At 44.3% G+C, this 14,317-nt stretch overlaps 1 protein-coding gene across 4 annotated transcripts in view; it reads left to right on the top strand.

Annotated features, from left to right (window-relative positions):
- Window positions 1-2,887: 2,887 nt before the first annotated feature.
- Window positions 2,888-14,317, top strand: part of Tmem255a (transmembrane protein 255A) — a 51,222-nt gene continuing 39,792 nt past the window's right edge. Inside the window, exons 1-2 of one of the 4 annotated variants that reach the window (XM_034485035.2) lie at window positions 2,888-3,149; window positions 9,951-10,093. In XM_034485035.2, the coding sequence (XP_034340926.1) occupies window positions 3,092-3,149; window positions 9,951-10,093 (201 nt within the window). In that variant the 5' untranslated portion in view covers window positions 2,888-3,091. The remainder of the gene's footprint in view (window positions 3,150-9,950; window positions 10,094-14,317) is intronic. The other 3 variants (XM_034485034.2, XM_034485037.2, XM_034485036.2) reach the window with 3 other exon arrangements.

Genomic DNA, 14,317 nt, shown 5'->3' with positions numbered 1-14,317 from the left:
GCTTCAAGAAGATAGAGAGAATTAGGTTGCAGATCCATTGGCAAAGTTTCCTGATGCTGTAAAATAGTTTGCAACCCAGGGCAGCACTGTATGCTTGATTAAGCATGCAATGAAAAGGATTTATTTTAAGCTACTTTAATAATTTCTCTTTTTTTTAATCAAAAGCTAACCAAGCAATTTTACAGTAGCCTCCATTTGCATGAAATACCTGTTCCTTCATCTAGATAGTTTGACTATTGGTAAAATTTATCAAGAGTCCATTTATGCATAAAATCTGCATATGTTTTGACAGGAAGAAAATCAGGATGAAGTCCATGAAAAATTCCCCTTTGCTTTTTAGTTGCCCATCTCATTATGAATTCAGATAAACTTTCTTTGGATGAAAAGAAGTTTAGGGACCTGAAGTAAGTCCCTCACCAGGTCCCCTGACCCCACCAGTTCTCATTACATATAGCCCCCTCCCCCAGATCCGAACAAGAACACAATTTCGGGGCAGAAGGCTGCTACTACTCCCTGCCTTGATATGGCTATGCTGTTCATCTCAAGGTCATGTTTGACTTGACTAAGTGTTTGCTGTGTTCCAAGTCCCAGAAGTTCCCACCCCCTCTGCAAGAGACAGTATAGAACACACACACTGCACGTAAGTCTTTTAAACAGCTGGCTCCTCTAGCTCTTTTAGAAATGATGTTTAGCTTTCACAGATACTGCAGAAGGCAAAGCTTTTCCCTCCCTTCATTAAGGAGTTCTCACTGGTTTGTGGATCTTTTCATAAAGGTCCAATCCCATCTGCTCTCTGCTTCATTGGATGGGTAATGTATTTCTTTCTAAAATGAAAAAAAGCTTAGTCGAGTCCACTTAAAGCAGCATGCTACAGTAACAAGTGTGTATTTGGCATTTTCAGGCTCTCTAGCTGCATGGCTAAAGAAGGTGGTGGTAAACATTTTTCTCTAGCCTGTATTAAAAACTTCTTTTCCTCAAGGCTACTTTCACAGAAGCAAAATAAGCTAATTATGAAGCACTCCTGAGAAATCAGTGCTGTTCACAAGAGTTCTTCACATTAAATATGAGATATTCAGAGTGGTGGAAGGAAGGGCTAAACAAACAGGACTGAAAGACTGACTGTCTTTTCAAAAGCAGAAATACAAGCTTTCCTTCCGCCTTGGTGTAGTTCCTGGAGAATGACCTACACACCGAGCTTGATCTTTACAAGAGTGGCCATCTTGTCTGTATCTAGGACATGGGCCACAGATCTTTAGTCCATGTCTGTAGTGTAGGACTGCTAATAGTACGTGACAAAGCACTCAACCTGGCCCCTGGGGTATCCAAGCTCTTTACAAAAGCCTTCCTTTTAACCTTCAGGAAGAATCTTTTCTTCCTTTGGAAGGTGAAAAAGGGCAAGGGCCTTTGGTTACATTTCCTGGGTAAGGAAACAATGTCTCACAGCAGATTAGCAAGGCAGATCTGGGAGGAACCCAGAACTTTCTTTCACTGGGTTCATGGTCAAGTCAGGAGTGTGTGTGCACTCGCCGGGTGTGTGTGTGTGTGTGTGTGTGTGTGTGTGTGTGTGTGTGTGTGTGTGTGTGCTCGCACATGCTTATGGAGGCAAGAGGTAGGTGTCGGAGGTTGTCCTTAATCACTCTCTCCACCTTATTTTTTTGAGACAGCATCTCACACTGGACCTAAAAATGGCCAGCAAACTCCTGGAGATCCTCCTGTCTTTGCCTCCCCAAGACTGGGATTGCAAACAAGTACTGTTGCACCTGATTTTTTCCTTGGGTTCTGGGGAATGGGACTCAGACCTCAGGCTTGCCAAGCAGATGCTTTGTCTATTGTCCCATCTCCCCAGCCTGTTTGGAGAAGTTTACACTTAGCTTGGATTGAGTTGTGGAAACTGGGCTGTAGAGATGGCTCAGCCTTTAAAGGCTAGGCCTTCACAACTTAAAATATGAGTTGTAGGAACAGGGGCATAGAGGCCGCTTCCTTAGTAAGAGCACTTGAGATCCAGGTTTGCATCTCACCTCTGGTAACTTAGCAAACGCATGGAGATTTTCAACTGGTATTCAGTTTCTTCATCTACAAAATAGGTTTATGAATCATTCCTCTTTCTCTCTTACACAGCTTGTATGGTCTAAAAAGCCTACCAGGATATAAAATCTTCTTGAACAAAAAATACAAACTGGGGTACTGGTATAGTGTCATGTTTTCTTTGGCTGAACCTCCTTATAGCTCTTAGGGGGCTGCTGGTTCTTGAATTATCAGTTGTGATGAATAAGGCTGTGTTCTCTGTCTCTAACTGCATAATTTTATACACTCTGGTCACATCCCTTCTCAGCCTTCATCGTTCTAGACTAAAGAGTGCACATTTGTTTAATCTATCTTCATAAGGCATTCTGCCCCCCCCCTCCAACTACCACCATCCTTTTGATTATAGAGTGGCCCTTCTCTAGATCGTCTCCAGCTCCATTCATTATGTTATTCTGGAAGCCTTAAGATCAGACCTGCACAAGTGTGTGCGCGTGCTTGCGTGTGTGCGTTTGTGTGTGTGTCTGTCTGTCTGTCTGCCTGCCTGTCTGCCTGTGTCACTGTGTGCGTTCTCCAGCTCTGAACTTCTAACTCTGTCCCCCTCCCCAATTATGAATCTTGTAAAAGATGATTGCCCAAGACTCTCTGTTCGAACTGCAGAGAAAGCCCCTTGGCCCCAGGCTGAAGCCTCCTTTTTCTCTCTGCGCAGCTTTGGCCCCAAGGGGCGAAACCGTCTCCCTGTCTGGCATGGGAGGCTGGGAGGTGGATAACTAGGATGGGGAGGCCGAGGGGGAGGAAGAAAGGGGGGTCTTGCGCAAGCGCACGATGCTACACGGACGCCAATGCTGCTGGCTCCCAGAGCAGAGGGAGGCAGAAGAGGAGGGAGGGAGAAGAGGGGGAGGGAGGGGGAGGCGGCACTTGGGCTGCAGCTCTCAACCCGAGGCAGTCAGTCTCTCAGCGCTCGGGAAGACCAGAGAGGCAGCGGCAGAGTAGGATGCTCTGCGGGGCGCCCTGAGCCAGGGGCTCTTGAAGCAGCTTCAGGGACAGGGACAACTGGACAGCTTTCACCATGCATCAGTCCCTGACTCAGCAGCGGTCCAGCGACATGTCCCTTCCCGATTCCATGGGTAAGTCCTGTCCTCCGGGAGGCAGCAGTAAGGGGGTAAGTGCGTTGTCCTTAGGACAGCCAGTTCCTGGCTGCCACAGTACCAGAGAGAGAGCAACTGGGATGGGGGTCCACAAACTCGAGTATCTGGGAGGTGATCGAGAGCCCCAAGGGAGCGGCCCAGCTGTGACAAGTGTGACGCGCTTGAGATTGGAGCGCCAAGCTAGGGTTGGAGTATCCTTACCTAGCCCTAGCCCGGAGTGCATGCGTGTGTGTGTGTGTGTGTGTGTGTGTGTGTGTGTGTGTGTGTGTGTGTACAGACTTGCAGCCTGTGGTAAATCTCAGCTGTCTGGGCATCAAAACACTTCCTTCAACCTGTGCCTTTGCTTTCGATTCGACACTCTTCTTTGCAAAGTCCACATCACTTCTAAGATCATCACGACTAAGGATAATTAGAAGAAGCAGGGTCTTGCCTCCTCACCTCCCACACACACACACTCTAGGTGATGTCTTGAAATTCATATCTGCAGTGGTCGGGAAGCTGATTTACACTTCGCAGACGGGGGGGGGGGCGGGATGTGGGGGGTGGTGTGCTACTCAAGGGAATGGGGGTGGGGTAAGAAGAAAGGGTACCGTGGCGGGACAGGAATTCCTGGGGGAATCACTCAAGACACCTCAGCCTGGACATACGCAGCAGAACCATCAGTCCCATTCTGCCCCAAATGCACAGAATATTTGTGTGTGTGTGTGTGGGGGGGGGGCTGAGAGCACCAGAAAAATAAGATCCAGCTCAAGCCCGCGCATCTTCTGAAGTCGCGCTTTCCTCTTCAGCGGAATGAAGGGGGAGGGGCACCTTTCAACACCTTCCTAAAAACTAGGGGGACTGCTAGCATCATGCACCAACTTGGAGGCCCCTCGAGGGTGCTTTTCGGTAGCTACAAACAAATTTTAAAAAATAAAAACAAAAACAAAAACTTGCCTTTCGCTGTTAGGCACCTTCCTAAGTCTTTGCTGGAAGAAGAAATTAATTTGGAGCCTTGGGTAAGCGGGAGGGGATTGCGGAGCCATAATTCCACCTAAACTTAAAAATTTGCCTTGGATTCACTTTAATCAAGTCCAATTCGTCTTTTCTATCATACTTCACATTCTGCAAAACTCTGTCCCGAATCTCTGCCATTCAGTTTTCTCAGCTCTTCTCCGATGAATTTGCTGGAACATCCACAGGGGAGGGGCGAGGAGAAGATTGAGCCCAGTGTGAGCTCTCTGCTGCCTGCAAAAGATTCAGTCGCAACAAATTTCCGTTCAAGGGCCCCTGAAAGTGTTATCATCTGGATGGTGCAAGGCGTATCAGTAGAAGCCCCGAGCTTTTCATTTTTAAGGTCGTAGTTATTTGGAACCGGATGCAAAATGAGGCCAATGTCTGGGGTCCAAATCCAGAACCCAGCAGTACCAGACTTTCCAATACTCTCCCCGCCCCCCGCCCCACCCCACGCATACTCAGGCACACAGAACTCCAAATGCACTCCTTGCCTTGGCCAGCTGTGGCGCTGCCACAGCCTAGTCTCCCAGACATCTAGCTACAGTAGCCTGAAAGAGCTGGGCGCAAGAGGGCGAGGGTTCTGCAGAGCCCATCCCAATTGCGTGCAACAACCACCTGCAAACCAACCCTCCCCACCCAGAACCCTATGGCTACGGGGACTGAGCAGATCAGAGGGGCAGGGCTGAAAGGCTTGCTACTTGACACTACTCTGTGGGTTTCAGAACAAGAGGAAGAGAGTTCTCTCTTGTATTCCCAGGGCCCCCAGCCTGTCTTGCATTTTGCTAAAGGTCTGCGCAACAAGAAGCTGAGTTCGGCATTGCAGGGAAGGGAGTCAGATCTCATATAGACAAGGAACAATCATCACGAGAATAGCGTTTGGTAAAGAGTCCACAGGCCGAAGTCAGTAGAAAATTCTTGAGTAGAGTGATAATTCTAGGTTCCCACAGTGTGAACAGGGGAGTCTCTTCGGAGTTCCCTGGCGCTGGTCCCACAGCTTAGGCCTGAATCAGCATCTAACATCTAGGATACTTCCACTTAACTAAGCTCTGGTTTAGTGTTTCTGCCTCCAAGGGCAGCATTTCTGACGGGATTCCTTTTACAGGAAAGACACAGCCACATTCCCCCAAAATGTAACACACACACACACACACACACACACACACACACACACACACGCACACATAATCACCGCACCAAGGTGTCTGCACTACTTTTGCGGGCTGCCTCAGGATCAGCTGTTAGTGTAAGGCTCTGAAAGAAGCAGACATTTGGGAATTGTGAAGATAGTAATTTGACTCCTGCGCACCTCCATCAGCTCCCAGCAACCCCCTCCTCCACTTTGACAACAGCGCCCCCAAGCGTTGATGCACCTCTACTACATCAGGGCATCCTCTACTTCCAACAACACGTTTGTAATTTACTGAGCCGGGTTTTTTTTTTTTTTTTTGGTTGTTGTTGTTGTTATCTCCATGTCCTGAATAATTTACTAAGAAGGTGAAAGTAGTAGATTTCAGCACCTTTAGGGAGACGTTTGGGAGACTGGCAGAGCTTTAAGGTTCTTGTGTGAGCAGCCACCTGTTCCCAGGGATGCTCAAGGCTGGGACTTCCAGAGATCCACTCTGCAGCAAAGCTGACTCAGGTAAGCAAATCCAAATCCATTCAAACATTCAAACCTGAGAATTAACACGTTACCAACACCGCAGCGTATCGAGCATCTTCGCTACATTCCAATAAACATTTCACACTCTCTTTTAGGAGAGGGTTATCAAGAAATATGCACAAGGTAAAAACACAAGTGTGCAGAAGTAGCATCCTATCTTATAGCACTCCAAGCTCGGCTCCTGTCAGATATGCAATCCTGGAACTGGTGGACATCATATGGGTTTGTGGAAGAAACCTGCTGTCACAGTTTATATACGTACTGAGTAAGGCATCTAGGCCATTAGAAACCAAGCTAATGGGTGGTTAGAGTAGTGGGAGCTTGATTAAGATAAACTTTGTGGTGGAGGAAGTTTTGAGCTTGCTTCAAATGAAGAGAGGAATTCAGATTCAAATACAGATGAGGGTTTTGATTAAAAGGACCAGGAGGAGCAAGATGATCCTGTCTGAAAGGGTGAAGCAGGACTCCAGAACTCCATCATAGACCTCCTCTGGTATCTGGCATGGAGGTGGGGCACTGCAGAGAGGGAGGGCTGCAGTGGTTCTGCAGAGAGGCTGCTGGGGGGAGCAGGCAGTGCCAATGACGAGATTTTGGACTCTCACTACTATTGCTTGCAATAGTAGTTTAAATGCTAGGTACCAAGTAGACAGGGTGGTGAAGCTCTTGTGGTTCTGACACATTAGCCACAGAGTTTTCAGTTCTGGGGAGCCCTCAGAGTGTACTCCATTTCAAAAAGTTAATTCTATGAGCACAGCCAAATTCATTTGCACGATTCCTCCAACAGACCACTAGAGGGAAAACAATTATGAGATGTTGCCACTTGTTTGTTTTTTTCAGTAACCACCAGCTCCTTCTTTGCTGTGTATCTGATACAGCAGAAGGCACTGCATTCCTGCTCTTGAGGGTATTTTTAAGTAGCTCATGGTGTCTGAGCTTATTTTTAAAAAATTAATCTATTAAATAAAACCTAAATAAGATGGTCCTGTGCTCACAGAATCATAGTAGTAAGAACAGGGTTCTCCTGCCTTCTAAAGTAAAGCAACAAGCAGGTAAATGGCACGAGTCCATCAATTATCTGAGTTTTAGGATCACTGGCCACACCTCTTGAGTACTTTAAGGTATGCCTTATCCAAGTAGAAATGGACTTTATGAAATCAAATTGAAACCACAGGCAAATGGGGGGATACCTCTTTATTTCAAAAAGAATTTACCCAAGCGTTCTTTTAAACAGTCAACTCTCCAAGTGCAATTAAAAACATTTGACTTTATGCAGTTGAGGTCTTTGTAATATAAAATAGAGGGTGACTGGCAGAACAGAGAATAGATAGTTTATCTAGTGCCTTAAGAGTTTTCTTAGCAATTTGATCCAAAAGAAATCTTATCTGGAGACAAGCCCCCTGTAGGGTGCTAGGATCTTTCTGTTTTTCAACGGACTGAATTTCAATCCAGATTCTAAAGCAAAAGGGGGAAAAAAAGATTTTCAAATGACACCATGTGGTTTGCTGAGTCACTTTTCTGACCTGCTCCTGTGCTTTTAAGAGTTAGAGTGATATTTGCAAAGCAGACTCAAGGCCTGTAGAGAAGATTAAAGGTCAGTGGGTAGGAATGAGCAGGTCGGTGAGGCAATAAATTAGAAAGATCATGCCGACACTCGTGCTCCTCCAATTGAGTCTCTAAGGTTACACAGCCTCTATGTGAGTCCATCTCGGTGTATTCTGGGGCAAAAAAGGCTAGAGCTCCTGTGTGCATGGCAAACAGGAAGGCAAGAAACGAATGAGGCTGTGTTGGTAAACTGATGTTAGAACCCCACGGTGAAACCAACTGGGAGACTCACCAAGTATTTATCATGAGATGGAATTTGGAACCTTGGTTTACAGACTCCTTTGGGTACTTGGGTATTACAAGATGAATAAGGAACCTGTAAGTAGATGAAAGAAATAAATCTTGTCCATCCTAACCCCACCCTTCTTCTTTCCCCTTTCAGAACCAGGCGGTCCAAATTGCTGGCCTTTGCTCATTAGTTTACCAACAATCATGCTGTTATTTGTACCCCTGATAGCCACCACTGATATCATAGGTGTCTAGGGACCTTCCTGTCTTTCTGCATGGGAGATGGCTTCCTAGGTCACTGCAGAGCAGACTCGTTTGCAGCTCCCTTTACCTCCTCTCCCACGGTGAAACTGGAACTTTAATGTTTGCTAGGGGCCTATACCTGCTCAAACCACTTCTATATTTTGATGTAAAAACAGTCTTAGAATAGTATTGTATTAGACTTGTATCTGATGAGTCACATCTCTTAGTTTCAAGGATGATGTCAGGGGAGGCCGCCAGCCCCTTCCACCCCACCCACCTCAGAGCCCACAGGGCTCTGATTCCACAGGGAAAGCTGGGATGGCATTTTTGTCACTGTTCTTCTATGTGAAAAGAGGTTTCTGCAGGAGGCTGTGAGACCAGCCATAGCCCCCTGCTCCCCATGAGCTCTCACTACCAACAAGCCTCCTGGGTCTCTCTCGACTGCTTTCCACCCCTCCTTCCACCTTCCTCTTTTCTTTCCCTCCCTGTCACCCCACAGTAGTGCAGTCTGGTCAGCTTCTCTGCTCCACAGCTTGCAGAGGGTGCAGTGAGGCCTCTCAAAGCGCTAAGTCTTATGAACAGGCAGAACCAAAGGTTCTCTTTAGTCCCACACACGATATTTAAACCATATATCATACAGCTGCCTACTGCTTCTTTGTCGTTGTCCTCTTTAAGGCTTCAAAGGAACTGGATCCTAATAGCCTTGCCCATTTGTTTTGTTTTGTTTTTTTTTCTTCTTCTGAGAACGCCTAGGTGGTTAATTCTCCCATTGTATTTACTGTGAAGGACCCCTTTCTTGTGCTAGAAAAAATACCTACATAGAGTAAGATAGTGTTTAGAGCAGTGCTTGGTTCTTTAAAAATTGTAAATTGAGGCGAGCCTAGATACCATTTTTTTCTATCCAACTTAATAAGCTTGTTTTCGAAAAAACATTGCATAGGAGGAGCTAAGTGGGAAGGAGTACTGAGAGGAAGAGATGGAGTAAGGAGAGAAGATGAAGGAGAGGAGAAGCTAGGTGATGAGGGGTGGGGGAGACAGGGAGGCAGATGTTCACATGTCTCCACCAGTCAAAGATAGTTTATATATCTAGGTTGGGTATTGGGTTATACTTCTGATTGAGCATTACCAAACATATAAAGCCTTTGATTAACATTTTAAAAAATTGTATAAAAGCAAAAAGGAGAAGAGGGTATGGGATAGGAGTTTTCTAGGGAGGGGAAATGGGGAAAGGGGATGGCATCTGAAATGTAAATAAAATATAAAATAAAATTTAAAAAAATCAAGTAACATATAAAGGCAAAGAAAAAAGAAAAAATATTGCTTGGTGCTATCATGTCTGATAAGCCGTGAGCACGAGCAGGGGCTTCTTGCCATTTAAATTTATGCCACCCTCACATAAGCATAAATGTATGTAAGTTATATCTTTCTAGTCTACTTCCCTTGATACAAATCTTCGTGGACTAATAGCCTTCAACAGTTTATTTTATTACGTACATTTGTTATGTGACACATCTGGCCAGGACACCATTTTTAAGTTTATGCACGAGGCAGCAAATGTCAGAAATAAATGAAAAAAAAAAAAAATAAGATGCTGGTACCTGGCTCAGGTCTGATATTTACACTAAAAATGAAATTTCATATCTCTAGCTTTTAAGCGAAAAGGTTCTTCATTACCTACTGGCTTTATAATATTTTCACTTAATACCCTCATACAAACACTTCCCATTTGTGCCTTTGAACCTGCCCTTAAAAAAATACTCCACTGAGTAGGTATGATACATCTTTTCTAGAATGTCAAAAACCCAAAATTGTCTTGCTGTTATATACTGGTTGTTTATTTTCAAAGAAGCAGTTTTTTTTTTTTTTTTTTAAAATTAGGAAAGGGTCACCTAATGACTGCAGAATGGAAAGCTTCATTCTTTCACCATAATTCCACTCCCTAGAGATATCCCAGTTACCAATAGGGGGGAAGAAAGAAAACTCTTATGAGTAAATTTTCTCTTCTTTTCCCAGATGAAATGAGCAATTTCAATGTCTCTCTATTCTTTCAGGAGCCTTCAATAGGAGGAAGCGGAACTCCATCTATGTCACCGTTACTTTGCTTATTGTGTCCGTGTTAATTCTCACGGTGGGCCTTGCTGCAACTACCAGGACCCAGAATGTGACTGTGGGAGGTTATTACCCAGGAGTTATCGTAAGTACAGAGAGCATAGGTCGGCCTCTACAGCTTGCTTGCTACAGCGTTCATGACTTTTCTGTGATGGTTTTCAATTCTGTTAGAATTTATAGTTTTTGCTCTGATTCCCTCTCTCTGTTTCTTTGTAAGTACACAGAAAGGCAACTCTCCTTAGGAAAAACACGATTTGACTGAGACTTAGAAGCGTCCCAGTGTCTCCCTCAACTAAGACTGGGATGCTAAGGAAGTCATCTTATTGTCTGGGCTCTGGTTTTCTGGTTTTAGGAGATGCTCCTTTCTAGCCACATCAGCTTTAGCTCAGGATGTGTTTCCTATATGAGGTCCCTGATCTTTCCTGGAATCTGACACCTCTACTTTCTATGGCTAATGCCACTCCTCATTCATTTGCAACAGGGTCCTGCCAAGAAAAGGTGTGGAAGACATAGTCTTAATACATGCATATTTATTCATGTGTAAATCATATACACACTCACAAAATGTATGTAAAATGGAAATTCAAACATTAGATGAAAATGGAATGCCAATTTTAATATCTCTTTTTATAAACTGTAAAATGTAGGATGTTATATACTTAGTGTGAAGTTTGTCATTAAAGACAATACCTAGAAATCCTCATTTCAAATGACCAATGAGCTATTTGTGAATATTTTTGACTGGCTTCTTATCATACATGTTTAAGTTGTTATCAGAGCTGCTGGTCTTTTAAATATCCTTTAAAATGTGGCCCTCACAGAGTGTCTGACTAAAAGCTCCTACGGGAGGGAGAAGTATCAATTCTGCCATATTTCACTGGTCATTTGTTATCAGGGTCAGCTTCAATTTACAATTTCTCAATAGGATTTTCAAATCTCTCATCCATTTTGCTAGTGCTAATTTGGTTAAAACTAGACAATATATCTGCACATACAGAAAGCCCCTTATCACTAACCCTTCACTGCTTGGAACTTGCCCTCTTCACAGAGGATGGTCTGGCCTTCATAGCCATAGAGGAATACGAGTGACCGTCCATTTATGGAACATCAGTGATGGCTTCAGTTTTCTCATTTCAGATAATAACTAAGAAGCAAGGTTCTAATGACTTCTTTTCATAGTCCAGTGGGTAGTTTACCGTCCCCTGCAGTGCATGCAATTCATTTTTTCAACATGGAATTTGCTACATAAAAAAAAAAACCTCATTTACTAGCTTGGTAACATAGTAAGAGTCTGTCAAAACAAACAAACAACCCTCGTTTGGGTCTATGAATAATACTGTTTAACCCCAAGTCTTAAGTCTAGCAATTAAATCTTATTTTAATAACAATTGAATGATTCCTGAATTATAATTGCTAAAGAGTAGAAATATGTTAAGAATGGCTAACTTTTTTAAAAAAAATTAACACAGCAAAGAGATCAGACATGGTTTTAGGTTTCTGTGTTTCTCAAAAGAGAAGAGGTTAAAGATGATGCTTTTAACAATCCATCACTATGAGTGACCAGCTTGGAGCCTGTTGCCTAGGTCACCGATTCCATCCCACAGTCTCACTACTCAAGAGCTCTTTCATACACTGGGCCTGATGTGGGCTGTGATGTAAACTAAATCTCCTTCAAGCCTAAGTTCTGAAGTTTGGAGGAAGGTAGGGATCCCAGCCCACGCCACCCATAGCTTAGGGCAGGTGTCTCACAGATACCAGTTTGTGCCCAGGGCCCTCTGTTAAACATGTGATATGAGAACTCACCCTGTCCACTTCCTGTGGTGAGGCAAGAAAATCATCTGTCAGCAGAATTGAGTTTTTATTTTTAAAAGCAAGCAAAGGAGAAGGGAAGAAAGGCAGGGGGGGGAGTGGTGAGAGCATTCTGGTGGCTTGGAAAGGAATTTACAGGGTCTGTGTGACTTTGTGTGCTTCGGGTAGCTGCATTAGAGAGACATTGCAAACTGAAGAGCAAATGCTCAAGCCAAGATCCAGAGTGGCTGTGGGTGAAGGGAGGGCATTTTTCACGCTAGTACAAACCTTCTCTGTAGAGTATCTGGCTGTGGGAGGCTAGGTTGGAATACATTAACAAAGGAATAAGGACTCATGATTGCTGTTATTCAAGTACTTGATGTTCAGCTAGCACTGGAAATGGAAGCAGTAGGGGCATCTCTCCCTCTCTCCCTCTCTCCCTCCCTCCCCCCTCCCTTTCTCCCTCCCTCCTTCCTTTCTCCCTCTTTCCTTCCCTCCCTCCCTCCCTTCCTTCCCCACCTTGTGTGTGTGTTTCACTGAAAACAAACTTACTAAGAGAACTACCTTGAGAGGATGGCTGTATTTCTCCTTCAACACCCCCCCCAGTCTCCCCCACACACTGGTTTAACTTTTACAAATTTGCTCTCTGAATGCCTGTAGATAATTTTTTAAAAATGGCTTTTAATTATACAGAGCGAAGCAGAGAAGATAGCAGATTGAGCAGTCGAAAAATCCATTACGTTTATAGGTCAGATCGTGTTATAGCAAATACAATTAGGACTCCTACCTCTGCAGATGTAAATGCCTGAGAACCCAGATTTGCCTGGCAACAGAGTGCTTTTGCTAATTGAACAGTTTGGTTATTAGGGAGTAACCATATAAACTCTTAAACCAGCCAGTTTTCCACCCAGGTATGAAAAATACCCCAATGCAGCTTCCCACCATCCTCTCCTCCCAGTCCGTCCCTCTAGCAACCCTTGCTCTCTCCCTCTCTCTTTCTCCCCTGAGAAGGGGAGTTCTCAGTGGTAGCATTTCTAAGCTATTGGGGTCCACAGTGTAGTTTACCATCTTTGAACTCTCTACTACCTTTGTTCATATGGGTCCACAATTACTTAGGCAAAATATACGTTAGGATTTAGACTTTAATTTTGGAGAAAATTACATCATATGCCTTCTAGCGTTTCAGTAGGGCTCCGAGAAGCACACACAGGCAAGTTCCTTTATTGTTCTATCATAAAATATGAATTTTAATATAAAGTAGGGTAAAGATTATTAAAAAACATTCTCATATAAGTTCCAGATCAAACTTTACCACCAAATCGGGTATTAGAACATTTCTTTTAGTTTTCAGAGATTTTTCGAATTTCAAGGTTATAGAAATGGTTTGTGGACTGTTTCAGCCAACTGTAGCTCAGATCTCCTGACCCCAAATTTCATTGCCTTTGCCACTACATTCTACTGCATCCCCCAACTCCAAATCATAGATCAAATGTGAGCTATGCCACAAGGTGCCTATCCAATTAGTGTTTATCGGGCCTCTGTCTTGGGTGTCTGTGGCAGCGGATGAGAATACGAATAGGTAATAGGGTCCATTCCCTAGGGTCCTTCAGCTGGGGGGATGCCCCATTCCTGTAGTCCCAGCATGTAGGAGCATGCAGCAGGAAGGATAGCACAAGCTCGAGGCTACCTGAGCAACTCAATGCAGCTTGTCTAAAATCCAAACAATAAACCCCTCAAACCATAAAAACTCTTTAATCTAACTCTGATTTCTAATGATTTGTCTTTTTACTTGACAAATGGAGGGCAGCCAAAACATAGAAAACTAGTTGTTCACTCAGGTAGTTGGAAATAACAGTGCAAGTACAAAGGTCTAGACATCAGGTCTTGGGAGCTACCATTACCATTTTTTAAAAAGTTGCCATTATTTTATGTGCACCATGCCAGAAGGGGCCTCATGTCCTCTGGAATTGCAGGTAGAGGTGGCTATTAGCCATCACACAGGCCCTGGGGACAGAACTCAGATCCTCTGGAAGAGCAGCCAATGAGGGGTCTCTCTGGTTCCCTAAGAGCTAGCATTCGATTAGAAGTAGCTGCCCATTTTCAGGAAACTGCTGGTTCCTTTCTTTTCACTCTAAGCTCTTGGTCAGACAGGACTTCTCACTTCCTGAAGAGAACACTTTCTATAAACAGTGGCCTGGATGAGGTAGGACATATTTTAAATTCTGGGAGCCAAAGGCAGGGGGATCTCTGAGTTCAAGGCTAGCTAGAGTGAGATCCAGGACGGCCAGGGCTACACAGTGAGATCCCGTTGTAAGAGACAGCACTAACAAAAACCCTACTACAAAAAAAGCTACTGTGATGTGGGTGTTGTTCATTAGAGACTCTGAGGGCAATCTCTGGCTTTGAGATTAAGGTGCTGTAAAAGGAAATGAACTCTTACAATTCTCTAGGCTTCTGCTCTCCCTTCTGTCAAACTGGAATGATAGTAACACTCCCAAACCCTGCATCATTCCTACAGTCA

Source organism: Arvicanthis niloticus, chromosome X (assembly GCF_011762505.2).
Source record: "Arvicanthis niloticus isolate mArvNil1 chromosome X, mArvNil1.pat.X, whole genome shotgun sequence".
In the NCBI taxonomy this organism is placed as follows: domain Eukaryota; kingdom Metazoa; phylum Chordata; class Mammalia; order Rodentia; family Muridae; genus Arvicanthis; species Arvicanthis niloticus.
This window is presented reverse-complemented; position numbering and strand designations above follow the sequence as displayed.